We start from the raw sequence: 19,851 nt of genomic DNA, 5'->3' as shown, positions 1-19,851 counted from the left end.
AGCATAACTACAGAATGCACACTTATTGTAATTACTGTTTTGTACCTATAATAAATTATGAGAATGAAACAAGATGCAGGTAAAGTCCGTAGTCCATTGCTTGACAATAAACATGGCCTCTTTGAGGTAGATACTATTTATTGTACATATGTGGATTCACAATTAAGGAATCTAGGGCTTGGCGATGAAAAATAACTTGCTTAATGTTAGTTACACAGGTAGAAAGTGGCAGTACAAGCCGTTGAGCTAGGTCTGACTCCAAAGCCTTAACTTTTAACCACAGTACGTGTCTTCTGTTCTAGGCTACTCTTATTAATGTCAACTCAGACTTAAATCCGACAGTATACACAAAACGTTGGTTGTTCTCTCTCACTGGTATTTATCATCCTTTCTGAATTCGGGATCTACTGTCGTTAACAACAACAAAAAAATAAAACAAGGATGAGTTACTCGATTTCAAAGCCAACATTCTGGATGTCGTACAAATTAATTAACTTAATTACTGATACTCAACTCAAACACAAACTGCTTTATTTGTTTAACAATGAAATAGTATTAACAACACAATAACTTACTTGTAACAAATCCATCGATGTAAGAGTGAAATAAAAACAAAGCTAATTAGGAGGTGCTGTTTCATCTCAAATTAGTTATCTCCTTTAAACAGGAAAACCTACCATGAGCCTAGTGGTTCTCAAAGCTGCTGGCACATTAGGACTGGGGGGAAAGGAGGACGGATGCTTAAAAAAATAGCTCTACTCAAGGCCCGTCTCAGACAATTAAATGGGAAACTCTCGAGTGCGACTCGGGCAAAGATGTCTGGAGTGTTGTCAGTGTTGAGAACTATAGGTCTGAAGGAATAAGCCATGAAAACCATGCCCTCAAAGCAATTCAAAAATCAGGAAATTAAGAAATACAATTAAATTTCTTTCCTCTTATCTTGGGGAAAAGGGGGAGGGAAAAGCCTCCTCACTTCTCATTGTTCCCTATCCATTTTTGATTCCCCAGAGTAGAGTTAAACAAATATCAGATACTAGAAGCTATGCAAACATGCTACCCAAAGTGAAATTCTCATGACCTTACACTTCACATTTAAAAAGGTCTTTTAAAACTATACCACCTTTAAGAGTTCCTCCCACATTTCAAGTTTGCATAGTTGTTTAAGTCAGCTATTTGTTCAACTAAGAAGAGTCAACTGGATGTACTAGAAAGCATTTTATTAATAACACTTATAAAACAAGATTCATTTCATGTACCACAAATTAACTTTTTGGTACAGAGAAGAGGAACATTTGAGTGTTTCCCACCTGTTTTGAAAACTGTCAGAATTCTTTTTTAGAAGATCGGTATTTTCAAATTTAGAATCTAAACAGAAGTTTTTCTTGACGAGTACATATATAAAATACTTCCCCTCTAACTGCACTATATCCTTGTCAAATCCCTTCTGGGAGTTTCAGTAGTGACTATAGGCATGTATCTTTAAAACAACTTTTCCTCATTTTCCAGGTTTGGGAATGGTATCACATCAAGTATGGAAAATAACTTTTCTCCTTAAGAATATGGAAATTCACTTGAGAGAGGTCTCCTCGATTGAGGAAGAACCTCTTCCTCAGCCCCTTCTGTCAGGACTCCATGTCAATCTCAACCACGTCATTCTTGCCCTGAAGCCTTGCTTCCGTCGGGCCATCTTCACTGACATCTGCGATGTCTGCCAGATCAATAGGCGGAAGAGGATTCCTCCAGTACTGGAAGGTGTTATACTGCCAAAATTCTTCATTGAGCTGTAGGGAAAGGAGAGAGAGATGAAAGTATATCATCGGTTTATAAAAAAGTTACTTTTTCTTTGTTTCAGGAAACAAATTTTGTTTTAAAAGCAAACTCACATGAAGATTGTGTGGTCTTTTACTTCTCATCTTCAACAAATACACATTTTTAACTCTGCCTAATCAAAGTACTTCATGGGCTCAGTCAAATCTGTCCATTTTCATACTCATGGATTTGTGAAAACATTGTTAGTAGTTTAACTTTAAAGAAGGTCTTCCAAGAGCATCTCTTCTTGATAATTTTCTTCCATTTCTCCACCAAAGAAAATGTTGGAAAATGGGTCTTATGTTTATTTTTACCTTTCAGTGAGGAACACATACCTTAAAACTTATTTTTTGGTCTTTCCCCTGAGGCTTGGTATTTTAAACAATTTACTTTACATAGGCTAAAATATTTTGAAAACTTGCCAAGAAGTTTTAGGATATTAACATGCTAAATAACAACAAAATCTTAAACTTTATTAAAGATACAAGATTTGGTACAAGGCAGGACTTTTTAGTTTAATTTTATAAAGAAAGCGAGTAGGGGAGGAGGCAAAACGAAAGAGAGAATCTTAAGCAGGCTCCATGCTCAGCAAGAAGCCTGATGTGGGCCTTGATCCCAAGGCCCTGCGGTCGTGACCTGAGCCGAAATCAAGAGTCAGATGTCCAACCGACTGAGCCACTCAGACATCCCGAACGCGTGACTTTTAAATCAATAAATCAACACTGATAAATCCACGTTGAGTGCTGGCTCCTTTAAAATTCAACAGACTGAATGGCTATAGAATTGTTTCAAGTAACTATGAAGAGAAGCTGACATTCCAATGAAGTTCAAGATTGGCACAGAATTTCAAAAGCATCCCCAAAATGCTTTGTGCAAAGAAACAGCACTGGAATTATACACGAGGCTTCCATGGTGACCATTCTGAAGGCTAACACGCTGCCCAGATGAATATTTATATACCTATTCTACCAGGTTGTGTTTTTATTTTAGGCTCACACTTGTAACAGCACTATCCAACAGAAATATGAGAGCCACATATAGAATTTTATTTTTATTTTTATTTTTTTATANAAAAAAAAAAAACCCCAAAAACCCAGACTTCATGTTCTCTAGATTCCAAGAAAACTGGGGAAGGGAATATTTACAGTTTAGACTTTCATTCAAATATGTTATTATCTGAAGGATGATTTCTCACAACCAGAGAAAAAGCTCTTTCCCAACTATGAAATTCTCATTATTCTATTGGGTTTTTCCACCAATAAGTCAGGCCAAAGGAACTTCAATTCACTTTTTTTTTCAGCAAGGCATTTGGTTAATTCAGCAGGAGATACTGAAGACAATGGCAAAAGGTGAGATGGATGCTATGATGTAACGCTTCAAGAGAGTTCAGTGAATTCTAAGCCCTACATTTAGTCCTTTTATTCCCAAAGCTCCGGGTAAGTCAATCCAGAACTGTCAAAATGCAGCCCGAATCCCTAAGTATAGACCAAAGCTGACTCATAAATATGGAATGCAGGCCACAAACACAATTTAAATTTTTCTAGTGGCCATATTAAAAAAGTTAAACAGGTAAATTTTAATACATTTTATTCACTCCAGTGTCTTCAAGTTCTTTCGATGTGTAATCAAGATAAAAATGTTTCAGATCTTCGAAATCTAGAGTGTATTTTACAATTTTTTTAAATGTTTTTATTTATTTCTAGGAGAGAGAGAGAGAGACAGCGTGAGCAGGGGAGGGTCAGAGAGAGAGGGAGTCACAGACTCTGAAACAGGCTCCAGGCTCTGAGCTGGCAGTCAGCACAGAGCCCGACGCGGGGCTCGAACCCACGAACCGCGAGATCATGACCTAAGCGAAAGTCGGACGCTTAACCGACTAAGCTACCTAGGCGTCCCGAGTGTATTTTACAATTGAAGTACATTTCAATTTGGATTGGTTTACATTTCAAGTGTTTCGCTGTCTCACCCGGTTGATGGCTGCCACACTGAACTTCTAGACCAGTCAAATCTTAGGTGCAGAGATGGGGCAGGCTCGCTTCCCAAAGAACAGGAAATCTCATTTACGATCCTCATATACGTTTTACTTTAGGGCCCAAATTAATTTTCAACAATGATGCTTTTTAAAAGAATCCGATTTAACACTGAGTTTTTAAAAGCCTGTTCCCAACACAGGGAGGCCCTTCCTGTCTACCAAAAGTGCTGTGCCCAGCCTATAGGCCATCCAACTGATGGCTGCCACATTGGTCGCCCCCCATTAGAAAATCTACCACGACCTCTAGAAGAAATCACCGTTAAGCAAAGGAAGGTGCGCTGTCCTTTCTCCATTTGTCGTTGAGCTGACCTATCGCAGTTCACGGTCAAGGTCTTCACCAGGCTCTAGCCCGTCGTTAACCCACGCTCCTGCTTCCCTCTTTCACAGGACAGGCGCTGAAGGTGCAAGCCCACGTCTACGTCACCCGACGGTCACCCTTAGTTTAGCCAAGAGCTGTCAGCCCGCATGACTCTCCCTAAACGTTTCCAAGGTGTCAAGGGCTTGGTGTACAGCCTGGGAGTCCTGGTCCTTCCTAAGTAGGGACCCCGGCTTTTCGCCTTTTGGGGCTTCTCGATTAACACGAGTCAAGAGGAGGGCAAGCTGTTTCTTCCCGGNNGGCTCGCCCGTCTCCAGGCCTCGGCCCACACGCTCCGCGCCGCCCGGAACGCTGGTGTCCCCGCCGTCGCGGCGCTTGTTGGGCGAAGCTGAAGGCTCAGTCATAGCCCCCGCGTCGATTTTGCGCTTTCGGGGCAGCTCCGGGACGCCGACGGGCTGCCCGGGATGCGAGGCCCCCGGCGGCGNCGGCCACGGCTTTATTAAAGGCCCAGAGGCGGTGTCCGCGGAGGGCGTGACCTTGTTTCGTCTTCAGTGGGGCGTTTTTCCGCAAATCCCCAACTTGGTGAAGCGGGGTGGGTTCAAGACCGGTAAAACGGAGCTGTTAAGTTTTCTCTCCCTGGAGTCAGTGGTTTCGGGAACTCCTTCAGGGGGTTAAAATCACCTCCCGGAGGTACAGGCTTTGAGCAAACTTGTGTTAGGAGACTAGCGCCGCGTTAAGAGATTATTGGAGGCCGACTCCGCTTGACAGAGGTCAGGCTGAGGGAAGTGGCGAAAGCCAACATGCAAAAACAAAGCAGAACGGAGCGAAACCCAACGCAGGGTATCTTTTCAGCGGTTGTCGTGGAAAGTGTACTGAGGCACCACATTCTTCGAAGATCTTTGGATATGAAAACTTCATTGATGAAGTTGTAGAGATGTGCAGCTCCTCTAAAAGAGCTCATCCTAGAGCCCAAGCCTAGAGCACAGCTCTTTTCTTTTCCAGCCGAAGCCGAAAATTATTTGGCTCCTAAATCATGTGGGAAGCGCACAGAGTTCCCTTCTTAACTCCGTGCAGTGGTCAGAAGTGAGATTCCAAGACCCTCCTCGCGGCAGAATTTGTTACCAAGCGAAGTGAGGCGGCTGAGAGCAGTGTATTTACTATCGCTCGTTATTTTCATGGTGGGGAAAGAGAGTTAACCAAGTAAACACAAATGTGAGGAAGGAAACTATGCATAAGTGCGCTGAGGGGAGAAGCCACGTGATCTAGAGAAAGTGCAAGGAAGACAATTGTACTCTAATTGGTAAGTGATGAGGGACCATCGGGCGAGCTGAGGGCTAAGCACCAGCTGGCATGACCCACCCACCCAGGCGGGATACGTGTGACGTTCCTCAGGCACTCCTGACTGCCCAAGGACAAAAGAAAGGATGGAAAACAAATGGTTAAGCTGATAGAGTCTCCATCCGTTTACATGCATCTCAGTAAATGCAAGAGAAAGGTGATCTTGCCAATAGCTTAGTCTCCAGAAACCTATAGACTCAGTTTCTATAGGAGCCCCAACATCACCCTCCCCTCCATGACGATGTGGGAAATAAAGGCCAGAAGGAATCCGTGGCAAATGAAATTGGATTTCCTTATAATCTGTAGCCCATTGACACATACTCGAGTTTCTCCACGAATTCATGTTTTATTGTTAATGCTTTGCTAGACAGAAAAACAACCTTCGACTGACAATAAATGTTAGGCTTCCGGTAATCTGTTTTCAGCACATGGAAATCTCTTGAAGAAACTTCCTCCTGACTTCACCTCCCCCAGCCCCATAGTATATAACTCTTCATAACCCCAGTGCAGCTCCTTCTGCCCATGGTTCCTGTCCCCGTGCTTTAATAAAATCGCCTTTTTGCACCAAAGACCTCTTCAAGAATTCCTTCTTGGTCATCAGCTCCGAGCCCCACCATCACCCCAAAATCCCATCAGGAAGTACTTAACCTATAACCTATATAGTATATACCCTATGCCCCTAAGCCTCAAAGCTGTGACAAGATAGGTAATGACTTACTTTTTTTTTTTTTAATGTTTATTTTTGGCAGAGAGAGATCACCACTGGGGAGGGGCAGAGAGAGAAGGGGACAGACTCACAAGCAGAATCCCTGCTGACAGCAGAGAACCTGATGTGGAGGTTCAGGCCCACAGACTAGGCAATCATGATCTGAGCTGAAGTCAGATGCTTAACTGACTGAGCCACCCAGGCACCCCTGGCAACTCCTTACTTAATAGGTACAGAAATATAACAAGTGAGGGTGTTAAACAATAGCTCTTCACTTTGATCTTTCCATTCCTTCTTTGAAATTGATAACCTATCTGTCTCAAAGGTCATATCACACCTATCAGATATGAAAGAGCTGAATTTTATTGGAAAGGTTTTCAGGGTGTCCTGCCCACAAAATGATGAAAGGGCAGTTTCTGGTCCTTTGTAGTCCTCACCACAGACTCTGTTTTTCTACATTGTGGAATAGGTCACATATACAAAAGGTGGTATAAAACATATGCAGTTGAAGAAATGATAGTAGGCTGTCCAGCACCCAGGTTCATGTATAGAATATTACTCGGACCATGTCAAGGCCCCCACATACCTCTCGTGCTGATGCTTATCTTCCTCTCCTCCTTCCACTTCAAATAATTGCTATTTTGGATTTTGAATTAACCATTCCTTTGCTTTACTTTGTAATTTTCCCATCTGTGTTTGTGTTCTTAAATGACATTTTTAGTTTTGCTGATGTTTTTGTTTGAACAGTTACTTGAGCCCTAATTGACATAAAATAAAATGTATATATTTAAAATGGTTGCTGAATTTTGTGTGAAACCATGGCCACAATTAAGATAATGCACATATCCATCACACCCAAATGTTTCTCCATTGACTCTTGTGTAATTCCTGCCTCCTCCCCTGGCTCCTTCCTGGAAAATGTAACCACTCCTTTACTTTCTGTTATTATAGATTAATTTGCACTTTTTAGAGTTTTACATAAATAGAATCATATTGTATGTACTGTTTTTGTCTGGCTTCCTTCCTTCAGCACAATTATTTTGAGAGTCATTCATGTTATCAAATGTTCATTCCTTTTTTTTTACCCAGTACTTTTACATTATGTGGCTGTAGCACAATTTGTGTCTCCATTCACCTGTTGATGGGCATGTAGTGGCTCCCAGTCTGGGGAGGCTATGCAGATAGAGCTGCATAGGCTTTCTTTTCCCTTGGGTATATACCGAGGAGTAGAATTGCTGGACTGTATGGTAGGTGTATGTTTAACTTTCTAGCAAGTTGCCAAACTAGTTTCCAATGTGATTATTCCATTTTACATTCGCATCAGCAGTGTATGAGAGTTCGGCTCCTACACGTGCCCTCCAACAATTGGTATGGTCAGACTTTAACTTTTAGTCTATCTAAATAGGTATCACATGTATCTCACTGTAGTTTTAATTTACATTTCCCTAGTGACTAATGATGTTGACTGCCTTTTCAGCAGTTATTTGCTGTCTGTATCTCTTCTTTGTAAAATATTCCAATCTTTTGCCCCTTAAAATGTTGAGTTGTTTGCTTTCCTGTTTCCCTTATTTTATATTTTATGCATGTAATTATATTTCATTCATTTATATTGAGTATGGTATTCCATCAGATAAACCCACTCTTTTTTTTTTTTTTTGAGAGACAGAGTGCAAGAGCAAGTTGGGGAGGTACGGAGGGAGCAGGACCCATGCCCAGTATGGAGCCCAAGGCGGGGGGGGGCTGTATCTCACAAACTGTGAGATCATGACCTGAGTCAAAATCAAGAGTCAGGCACTCAACCAGACTGATGAGCCACCAAGGCACCAAGGATGAATCTACTCTATTGATAAACATTTGAGTTTTTTTAAGTTTTGCAGTTAGTTAGAAATAGTATGCTATGAACATACTTGTTCATGATTTTTTTAGTTGAAGTACAGTTGACATACCATATCCTGTTTTCTGGTGTATATCATAATGATTCACAGTTTTATGTATTGTGAAATGATCCCCATGATAACATCTGGTGATTGTCACCATACAAAGTAATTACCAAATTATTGACTGTATGCCCTATGCTGTACATTATATTCCCTGATTCCTTTTTTGGCCTATGGATTATTTCTGTTAACTTGCCAAGTCTCAAAGGTTTTCCTAGATATCTTTTTCTTATTGATTTCTAGTTTTAATTCCTTTCTCATTTAATACATTATCTGGGTGTTTTTAATCCTTTTAAATTTGTTGAGATATAGGTTTGGACCCAGCATATGAATTATGGTGCCTGTAAATGTCCTCTTGAAAAAGAACATATATCCTGCAGGCATTGGGCATAGTGCTCTATAAATGTCATTTAGGTTAAGGTGGTTGATAGTGTTTCTCAGATATTATATGTCTGACCAAATTTGGGGTTTCTTTTGGTTTTGTTTTGGGGGGGCCTTTTGATCTAAATGTTCTATTAATTGCTAAGAAATAGGTAGTAAAATACCCAACTGTGACATAGATTTTTCTGTTTCTCCCTTTAGTTTTATCAATTTTTGTCTATGTGTTTTGAAGCTCCGTTATTAGACACACAAATATTATGATTGTTTTGTCTCTGATGTATATATAACCCTTTGTTCTTAATGAAATATCCCTACCTCTGATCATGCTCTTCATTTTGAAGTCATCTTACTTTGATTTTTATAGCCATTCCAGCCCTCTGATGCTTACCATTCACATAGTACCTCTTTTCTTTCCACCCATTTGCTTTCAATGTATCTGTATCTTTATGTTTAATGTTTCTCTTGGAGACAACATATATAGTTAGATGTTGCTTTTCTGACATTCTGACATTTCTGTATTTTAATTGGAATGTTTAATTCTTTACCTCTTGATATAAATTACTGATATGACTGGATTTAGGTCTATTCTTTTACTATTTATTTTCTGTCTGTCCCCTTCCTTTTTGACTGTGTACCTCCTTTCCAGACCTCTTTTGGATTAATTCAATATTATTTTGAATTTAATTTAATCTATCAGCATTTCAGCTATACCTCTTTGTATGAATTTTCTAAGATGATTTTTTTTTTTAAGTTTATTTATTTCAAGAGAGAGCATGTGCAAGAGCATGAGCAGGGGAGGGACAGAGAGAGAGTGAGAAAGAGAATCCCAAGCAGGCTCCATACTGTCAGCACAGAGCCCAACATGGGGCTCGATGTCACAAACCGTGAAATCATGACCCGAGCCAAACTCAAGAGTCGGACACTTAACCGAAAAAGCTCCCCAGGAGCCCCTCTTTATATGAATTTTCAGTGGTTGCTCTAAGGATTGCAAAGTACATCTTTAACTTTTCACAATTTGCTTAAAGCAAACACTGTACCACTTCATGTGAAGCAGAAATCTTGCAACCCTTCACTCCCTTCCTCACCCTGTGCAGGTGCACTTTCATAATGACCCAGTTGATCTTCTTCCTCTCCTATTATTTTGTTCAAACAACTCTTTGATTTCTTTCCCCAGCACGTCTTCTGGATAATGACTCAGAACTCATCACTAGTAACAACACAGCAACGAAGAAGGAAACTTTTCTTAGTGTGTTCTTGGTAGAGTAAGGCTGCACACTCACATTCTGCTTATCTTAACATTTGCCTGTTTCAGACTGATTAAAGACTTACAGTAGTTTAGGGTGGGAAAGTGGTTTAAAATGTTTTAGCAGCTATGTACTTCCCAGACCTCTACGTATCTCATTTAATCCTTAAAATTCTGTGGCAAATATTATTCCCAACTTTACAGATAAAGCTCACCCCAGAGCCTTAGACCCTTGTCAACCTCTCAATGAGCCCAGCCCTAACCACCCTATTTAAAAGTACAGCTGGCTCAGCACTGCCCAGGACTCTTGAGGTTCCCTTTGCCTGATTTTTATTTTCCCATAGCACATACTACCTTTCAATCTATTACATAATTCACTTATTTATTCTTATTGTGTCCCTCTCTAGAAAATAAACTCCTTGAGGGTAGGATTCTTTGGTTTTTTTACTTACGATATACTCAAGCATCTGGAACAGTGCCTGGCCTATATCAGGTGCTCAGTACATATTTGTTGAACAGTTGACTATTCATTGTCACTTGGATGTTTCACAGGCATCTCCCAGTCCATCCTCATGTACCCTTTATCCCATCATTCATCTAACCACGAACTCGGATCAGAAGTGTAACTATACCCCTTCACAAACTTATGCTGACTCATTTATTCTTTGAAAACTAGCATCTGCTATGGATGGAAAATTCTAGAGTTACAATAGTAAATAAAACATCCCTGTCTTGTGACTTCTCCCATGACACTTATATTGAGGCAGTTAGACAGTAAACAAGTACATGTGTCAAGTGCTGAGAGAAAACCAAGCAGAAGAAGAAAGAGGGGAGGTTATATTAGGTTGTCAAGGAGGGTCTCACATGAGGAGACTTTTGAGCAGGGACCTGAGGAAAATCAGGGAGTGAGCTGAGTATGTATGGCGAGTGAGTGACTGTAGGCAGAGGTAATAACAAGTGCAAATGTGCTAAAGCAAGAACATGCCTGGCATGAGCTTGGGACAGCAGGGGGAAAAAAAAAGCCAGTGTGGCCTTTTCTCCCTTAGTGTTTTGTTCTAGTTTCCGTTAGTAGGATTTCAACTTCACGAACCTTTTCTTCTCTCATGCTTTTTCTGCATCTCCAGAAGTTCAGTGTAAGTCTTACACACATCTCAATAACTTTTTGAACACATGGAACAGTTATGCTAACTGTTCTAATGTCCTTCTGTGTTAATTCTAACATCTGTGTCAGTTCTGGGTTGGTCTCCATTGATTGAGCTTTTCCCTTCTCTGGGTATTGTTTTGTTCTTTGTCTGTATATGTGGCAATTCTTGATTGGATACCAGGTATTATGAGTTTTACTTTGTTGGTGCTTCTTTCTCTGGGCTTGGGTAGTGATCTCACACACATGTACTGGTCAGCACTCTGCAGGGCAGTACTCAGGGGAACTGTGCTCAGATCGCCAGAATGTTCTCTGCACGTAGTTTTCTCCTCTCAGGTACTCAGTCCTGCAAATTCTAGCTGTCGTGGTTTCCCTGGACTGCCAACTGCTTGTCCTCAGTTCAGGCACACTGCCAGGCTTGCTTCCTGTCTCTCAGAAATCACTGGCCTTTGTTGGCAGTTGTTTCATACATTGTGTCCAGGTTTTTGGTTGTTTTAGGTGGGAGAGTAAATGTGGTCCGTTATTCCATCTTGACTGGAAGCAGAAAAGGCCTTCCTATATAAGATTTCAGTTTGGCTTTATGGTTACATTGTGTATAACTTTTAACTTTGAGATATGCCTGTTTCCTCATTTGTTGTAGGAGGTTGTATTTATTCATTATATATTAGTATATTATATATTAACCTTTATTAATACATAATTAACATATAATATATAAAAGTAAATTAATCAACCTTATAACATTCAAACCACTATGACATACCTGATTTTATTCTAAAAGAACTCAACCAGTATAAAGAAAATTGTATAAATTTTCTCAGACTAGAAAAATACCAGTTTTCCTCTTTGTATTAATTAGGATATACGAAAATGGTGATTATAGCAGGAACATTGAAAAATGAAATATAGATCCTTAATTTTATCTGTACGTATGTTTGATATGTTCTGGTCTTCCTTCAGGTCTCAGCTCAAATATCATTTCTTTAGGGAAGTCTCCTGAGTCAGCACATTCTTACTACTCAAAACACCGCGTACCTATCCTTTATCATGGGTTACCTCAGTTCTTACGATTATGGTTGGTTTTTTTTCTTTTGGTTTTTGTTTTGTAATTACTTGTTTGACATCTTTCCGCTCTTACATAAGTTCTGGTGGGAGAAACTGTCTTCTGACCTCTGAATCCCCAACATCAAAGCATTTCAGACATAATGTGGGCTCTCAATAAACATGGGGTGAATGAAAAAAATGAAGACCACACAGTATATATTGAGGCTGGGATACTGACCAGGTCTGTCTTTCTCCACTTTATTTCTTCCTTACCAGGCAGCCTATGATAGTGAAGAGCAAAGACAACAGAAAAATGAAACTAAAAAAGCAAAAATAAATAAATAAAACCCCAAAGCCCACAAAAAGCATGGCATGTTTCAAAAGATTTTAATGCAGCTTTCAACATCAGATTATCCATTTAAATGTTTAATAGGTTGTGTTGGTGAAGATATTGAAAAACAGATACATTCCTTGTTTTAAAGTGTAACCTTTTAAGAGAGCCATTTGACAACATCTGTGAAAATTTAACAAGGCACTGCCACCTTCAGGAATTTACACTGTATGTATAAATGTGTCCACTGAGAATAGACACAAAGCCAGTATGTACTGGACTGCTCGTTGTAATATAATGCTGAGTAGTAAACGGTTGAAAACCTAAATATTACTCGTTAGCATCGTGTGTGCATCTGTGTATTACACATACAGACATACAGATTTTATTGAATGAAGTAAATTTATATGTATGGATATAGAACAACTGGCAAAATGTATTAAGTCAAAAAATATGTTTATGTGTACGTATATGCATATATAGGCCAAAAACATGCGAAAGTAGTGGATGTATATTATGTTCACATATGTGCATGCATGTCTATTTGCATTTTTTGGTATTACACAAAATGTTCTCAGGACAAGACTGTCAATAGTCAGTGAGGTGGGATATTAGGAAACATGGGTAGAGGGCAAATGGGCACATCTTTGGGCCACCTCAGATTATCTTAGTGTCACTGGTATCTTGTGTGGGTTACAAGTTTCTTTACGCCAACAGTTAAAAACTTGTAGCTTCTGTAATTTTCTGTTTGGAGCCAATTTTCCATGTTTTGTTTTGTTTCGTTTCAGCGTATTTTGCAGGCAGAGGTACTGGCTAGCTGTATTCCAGATTACCTTTTCTTGGACGTGTGTGCAGGGAACAGCCTTGGAAGAGAGAGACGTCTCCTTCTGGAACAAAGGGCAGGTTTGTTTACCGTCTAGCATAGTATCTTCTAGGGGAAAAAGTCACTCACACGTAATGCTAGCCCAATAAAATAAGGTTTCCTAAGCTCAAAGTTCTCCTCTCATGCAACCCAGTGCTTGTGCGGTGTCAGCTAGACCTCTCTTGTGTCACTCTATGAGATTTGGGTCGCAGGGTACTGTGCATAATTAATACTCTGTCTCGGGCTAGTGCTGTGAATTATAAACTCTCCTTTGACTTTGACGTAGGAGTTTTGTGTCAAAAGCGGCTGCTTGATAAGCTGCTAAGAGGTCTGCAAACATTTTTCCTTCCTGGCAATCGTGGATTAGCATCTTAGTTTGAATAGTTGGGAATTTCTTACACAAAAGATGTTTGCACACATAAAAAAAGCTTTTCATGGCATTCCACTGGATGCTTAAGACAAAGACTTGGGGCAGGGCAGGGCAGAAGGGGCAGACTTTGTTTCTTTGTGGGGAAGCTTAAAAGCAAACCCTCTCTGCCTCAGGGGAGGGATAGGAAAAAGTCTCTCACCGCCAGGACAAGAGCAAAGATCCTTGGAGGAAAACAGAAGCAAAACCCAGGAAATTCCTGCTTAAGACCAACCACAAATACGTGGGGAAAAGTATGGGAATGCTGAGAAAAACCCACTTATAAGGCCTGGATGACAGAACCTGCCTAAGACTGAGGCAGCATTAAGACAAGAATTCCCACATTCCCTACCATGAACTTAGCACAGACTCACAGGGACCAGTAGCCTACCCCTGGGGAAGAGCTTGGAGCATGCGGTGAATATTCCTCTGGCACAGGCATGCAGACACAGCTGAAGGCTGGATAGGGTGCAAGAACACAGAAAAACCCTCTGGCATCCCGTCCCCCACCCTAAACACAAGGTAACAGCAGGTCACTGCTAGCAGAGGTTGAAGCCAGTGATGTAGTGCAAATGAAATGCAAACCCCACTTGAGTTCTTGCAGCATTGACTCGGCCTCCCATACCAGCCTACTAGGCATAAATTCATACCCAGGCATAAAGACTATTATCTCAGTCTCTTGTTTTCTACACAGCAGATGGAATTCAATACTATAAGACTCAGAAAGAAAGCAATAGGAGAAAATAAGCAAAGCAAAACCTTGTCAAGAGATGAAGCAATTAACAACTAGACTCAGAGGTGGCCAAGATCCTGGGTTATCACTCTTTATTAGACAAATTCTTAAAATATATGAAAGGACATAGTGGAAAAGGCAAACAACATGCATTGAACCACAGGGAATTTCAGCAGAGAGATGGAAATTAAAAGATAAATGGAAATGCTTGAAATAAAAAGGATAACATGAAAATTCCTAACAGGCTCATTATTAGAATGGACACAGCTGAAGGAAGTTTCAAAGGAACCTGAAGATAAGTAAAAGAAATATTGTGTCTGAAACATGAAGAGGAAAATAAAAAGAGTAAAAACCAAATAAAAACAAAAACCATCACTACAAGAGGCTCCACAAATTGTGGGGCAATAACAAGCAATCTAATGTACATGCAAAAGCAGTCCCAGGAGGAGAATAGGGCAGAAAAAATATTTGAAGAGAGAATTTTCCAGAAATAGTAACATCGACAGCAGATATGACAAACAGGATAAATTCTGAAAACAAACCAGAAAAACCACACACGTTTAGACACATCAAACTACTGAAAACTGAAGAGGGAATATTGAAAGCAGCCAGAGAAAAAATAAACACATTCAGAAGGACAAAAATAAGAATTATAGCAGAATACCCATTAAAACAATGGAGTGACATCTTAAAAAAATATTTTTTTAATGTTTATTTTTAGAGAGACAGAACATGAACAGGGCAGGAGCAGAGAGAGAGGGAGAGAGAATCCCAAATAGGCTCCATGCTGTCAGCACACAGCCTGATGCAGGGCTCAAACTGTTGAACTAGAAGTTATGACCTGAGCCAAAATCAGATGCTCAACTGACTGAGCCACTCCAGTGCCCCAAGGAGTGACATCTTTTAAAGAAAAGAAGTCAACCCAGAATTCTGTATTCAGCAGATCTTTAAAAAAAATAAAACTAAAAAGATTTTTCAAAAATAAAATCTAAGAATTCAGTGCCAGCAGACCTACTATGAGAAATGTTAAAGGAAGTTCTTCAGGTTCCAGATGGAAACTTGAATGCACAAAGAAATGAAGAGCATTTTGTCACAAATTATCCCAAAACTCCATGGCTTAACCCAACAAACATTTTTCTCAGTCTTTGGGGGTCAGGAATTCCAACATCAGCTTAGCTGGGTAGTTGAGTGTTGCCAACCAGGGTTGCTCATGTGGCTGCAGTCAAGATGGTGGCTGGGGCTGTCAGTCATTAAGTGGGGGACCCACTTCCAAGCTTATTCTGTGTATGTGACTGTTTGGGGAAGGCCTCAGTTCTTCACCTTGTGGGATTCTCCATAGGGTGATGTGAATGTCCCCATGACACGTCTTTCCTGTGCAAGTGATCTGAGAGAAAAATGGAAGCTACAATGTCTTTTATGAGCTGCAAAATTTTTTACCTTCCTGGCAGATATGGGTTACCACCTCAGTTTGGAATAGCTGGGGGTCTCAAACACAAGAGTTTTTTTCATGGCCTTCCATTGGGTGCTCTAAATAAAGACTTGGAACAGGGGCCTTAAACTACACACACACACACCCTGTAGCTGCTTCTGAGGGGGCCTGACACAAATCTCACATTTCTACCTTAGTCTTCATTAAAAGTGTGTCACTACAGTCCACACTTCGAGAGAGAGGAATGAGACTATACCAAAGGGAGGAGTCTATGGAGAGATTTTAAAAGCACCACAAAGCAGAAGCTATAAAAATGAAGATAAATATAAAATATATTTGTTACTTTTATTGCTTTAGAAGAATCTGATTAAAGCAAAATTAGTAACAATGTATCCTGGGGTTTATTATACACATTAAAATACATGACAATAGCATGAATAGTGGAAGAGAATTGTAAGCATATTGGAAGAGTTCTAATTCTTACAACTGTACATCTAGTGGTGTAATACTTTGAAGGTAGACTGTGACCAGCTAACAATATATATCGGAAACCCTAAGAGAAACCACTGAAACTTTTCTTTGGTTTTTTTGGTAAAGACCTATAACTAATAAGCCAATAGTGGAAATGAAATCAAGAAAATAGTCCAGAAATAGGTGAGGGGAGGGGGGGTGAGGAAGAAATGGAACAAGTAGAAAACTAGCAAAATGGTAGGTTTAAATTCACCCATATCAATAATTACTTTAAGATGAAAATGGTTTAAACACCAATTAAAAGATACCTCCCCCCAAAAATCAGATTGAATAAAAAGGCAAGACCTTTAATCTACCTCAGTAAGGAATCTACTTTAGATACAAATCATAAAGTTTAAAAGTAGAAGGCATATTGAAAAGTGTGTGCAAAAACCAGCAAACTTCAGACAAGGTCTACTGTTGGAGAAGAAAATCATGCCGATGTCCATTTCACAGTTTTAACCACTGTCCTACAATGACGTGGAATGTTCCTGTGGAAGGGAAGCTGGGGAAAGGGTATCCAGGAACTCTACTTCTCTGTAACTTCTCATGTCTTCTGTCCGTGGCCATGAAACGTACAGGTTAACTTACTCATTTGTAAACAAGGTAAAACCAAATCCCAGACTCAGAAGTTCTGTGGATAAGTCTGGGCTGCAGACAGACATGGCATTCCAGATCAGGAAGGCCAAGGTCCCACAGGCCAGTTCAGGAACATGAGACTTCAAAGGAAACAGCAGCAAATGCTCTTGCCTGAATGGTAAATGTGGAAACAAAGTAATGAGCTCCCTACGTCCTAGTACCGATGATGAGCAGCTAGAGGTGGGACTGAGATAAGCATGGCGCCCAGATCTGCTCTCTCTTCTGGGCAGGATGAGATAGGGATGTTATCACAGCAGCGCATCAAGCCCGGTGGCCCCAGCAGAAGGCAGCGGTGCTAGGAATGCTGCGGAAAGGAGTCGTCCTTTCCGCGATGAGGGTTTTGCCACCCAGTGGAGAGCTTTGGGTGACCTGAAAACAGAAGCCCATTTTGTTGAATGGATGTGGGTGGCCCCTCGAAGGTGAGGGCGAAGCCTTGCCTGTTAGTGCAGAGTCCCAGCCAGTCCTGCAGAGAATCAAGATGGGNTACCTCACTGGCTGGGGGTGATTTGGTCTCTTGGTGTCTGTGCTGTAGCCCCTGATACACGGGTTAAACGTCTCTCCGTCTGTGATCCTCTTGAGGAAAAAAGACACTTGAATTCACCTGATGGTTTGGGCAGGGCTTGTAGTGGGGAAGGAAGCTGAAATTATTAGGGGTTCATCGGAGCCAGGGAGAGCTGAGTTGCCAAGTGTTCAAATAGAAGAAGCAGAAATGAAAGTTATGGTCAAGCCTCTGATCACTTCAGTAGTNCTCACTGAGGCCCTTTGGACCACTTCAGTGCACGTATAATGGATCTATTACATGCCTGCATTTTTGCTTTCAATAAGTGTCATATTCAGGGACTACTGCACGGACAGTCCCCTCCTGGGTGGTACAGCAGATGTAATATTGAACTCCAAGACAGAAACCACAGCTTCAACGATCTAATGGCTGCCCGGAACTCTCAAAGGCCACACAGCCAGGTACTACAACAGGATTAACTACCTGACCAGCACCAGACATACCTTGGTACAAAAGAAGGAAGCTATTAATCTGCTACTAAGCTTTTGGGACTGAATGCATGACTTATGGCGGCCGTGGGACTCTTTGGTTTGACATTCTCATTCGGAGGTGGGTCAGTTTAGACCTGATGACTAATAAGGTGAGGACTATCCAGCAAGATTTACAAGTCAAATAGTATATTCAGGAGTGTGGCTGGCCTGGCCCTAGCAGCTTTTTAGTGCTATGATAAAATGGCAGCTATTCCTTTGGGAGTAAACTTTATGCCCCACTCTGCCACCTAAAGCAACGCTGCTGGTTCAATGGGGCTCTTGACCCACAGACATTCCCTAAACTCCTGGACCTAGACCACTGCTGGGCTAAGTGACACCTAGGGGGGGTCCAGTGGGCTGCAGCTGTTCAGCCTCAGTGCCAGCTATGTAAAACCAAAAGCAGATATGGTCACACCTACCAGTGGACAGAACTCAAAGCATCCTCAAGATTGGCCAGTCCTCCTCTTGAAGCTCAACACATTTTTACCAACTTTTGGATTGTTGCCAATGGCCCGTGTGGCATGCCAGGTGAAAACCGACAGACTGGCAGATTAAAGTCACCTCTCTCTGGGCATTACACTTACACAATTGTTCAACTTCCCTAATAGTTAAAGACATGAATATGAAAATGAGATCCTGTTTCCCANAAATAACCTCTCACTGAGGCCCTTTGGACCACTTCAGTGCACGTATAATGGATCTGATATATTACATGCCTGCATTTTTGCTTCCAATAAGTGTCATATTCAGGGACTACTGCACAGACAGTCTCCTCCTGGGTGGTACAGCAGACGTAATATTGAACTCCAAGACAGAAACCACAGCTTCAACGATCTAATGGCTGCCCGGAACTCTCAAAGGCCACACAGCCAGGTACTACAACAGGATTAACTACCTGACCAGCACCAGACATACCTTGGTACAAAAGAAGGAAGCTATTAATCTGCTACTAAGCTTTTGGGACTGAATGCATGACTTATGGCGGCCGTGGGACTCTTTGGTTTGACATTCTCATTCGGAGGTGGGTCAGTTTAGACCTGATGACTAATAAGGTGAGGACTATCCAGCAAGATTTACAAGTCAAATAGTATATTCAGGAGTGTGGCTGGCCTGGCCCTAGCAGCTTTTTAGTGCTATGATAAAATGGCAGCTATTCCTTTGGGAGTAAACTTTATGCCCCACTCTGCCACCTAAAGCAACGCTGCTGGTTCAATGGGGCTCTTGACCCACAGACATTCCCTAAACTCCTGGACCTAGACCACTGCTGGGCTAAGTGACACCTAGGGGGGGTCCAGTGGGCTGCAGCTGTTCAGCCTCAGTGCCAGCTATGTAAAACCAAAAGCAGATATGGTCACACCTACCAGTGGACAGAACTCAAAGCATCCTCAAGATTGGCCAGTCCTCCTCTTGAAGCTCAACACATTTTTACCAACTTTTGGATTGTTGCCAATGGCCCGTGTGGCATACCAGGTGAAAACCGACAGACTGGCAGATTAAAGTCACCTCTCTCTGGGCATTACACTTACACAATTGCTCAACTTCCCTAATAGTTAAAGACATGAATATGAAAATGAGATCCTGTTTCCCATCACACTGCCAAAAATGACAACCTTAGCAAAATCCAGTATTGAGCAGAGAATGAAAACCCAAGTTATTCCGAAACACCANCTTACACAATTGTTCAACTTCCCTAATAGTTAAAGACATGAATATGAAAATGAGATCCTGTTTCCCATCACACTGCCAAAAATGACAACCTTAGCAAAATCCAGTATTGAGCGGAGAATGAAAACCAAGTTATTCCGAAACACCGTCAATGGTGTGTAAATTGTTCATCTTTTTGAAAGACAACTTGACTGAAAAGGCACATTCACGTGGCTGAATGACTCTACTTCTATGTATCTATTGAAGAGAAATAAACACACAAGAGGCATGTACTGACATGTTTCTCAAAGTGGGAATAACCCT

The 19,851-nt window shown here is 41.0% G+C and overlaps 1 protein-coding gene across 1 annotated transcript; it reads right to left on the bottom strand.

Annotated features, from left to right (window-relative positions):
• Window positions 1–509: 509 nt before the first annotated feature.
• On the bottom strand, window positions 510–14,041 carry CUNH9orf40 (chromosome unknown C9orf40 homolog). Its single transcript, XM_077759292.1, has 3 exons — window positions 13,935–14,041; window positions 4,349–4,700; window positions 510–1,814 (listed from the first exon to the last, which is right to left on the bottom strand). The coding sequence occupies exons 1-3, from the start codon at window positions 14,039–14,041 to the stop codon at window positions 1,623–1,625; spliced, it is 651 nt and encodes a 216-aa protein (XP_077615418.1). The 3' UTR covers window positions 510–1,622.
• Window positions 14,042–19,851: the final 5,810 nt, after the last annotated feature.

This window comes from Crocuta crocuta, unplaced genomic scaffold (assembly GCF_008692635.1).
Source record: "Crocuta crocuta isolate KB4526 unplaced genomic scaffold, BGI_CrCroc_1.0 scaffold41, whole genome shotgun sequence".
NCBI lineage: Eukaryota > Metazoa > Chordata > Mammalia > Carnivora > Hyaenidae > Crocuta > Crocuta crocuta.
Note: the sequence above shows the minus strand (reverse complement) of the source record. Positions and strands in the feature narration are given on the sequence as shown.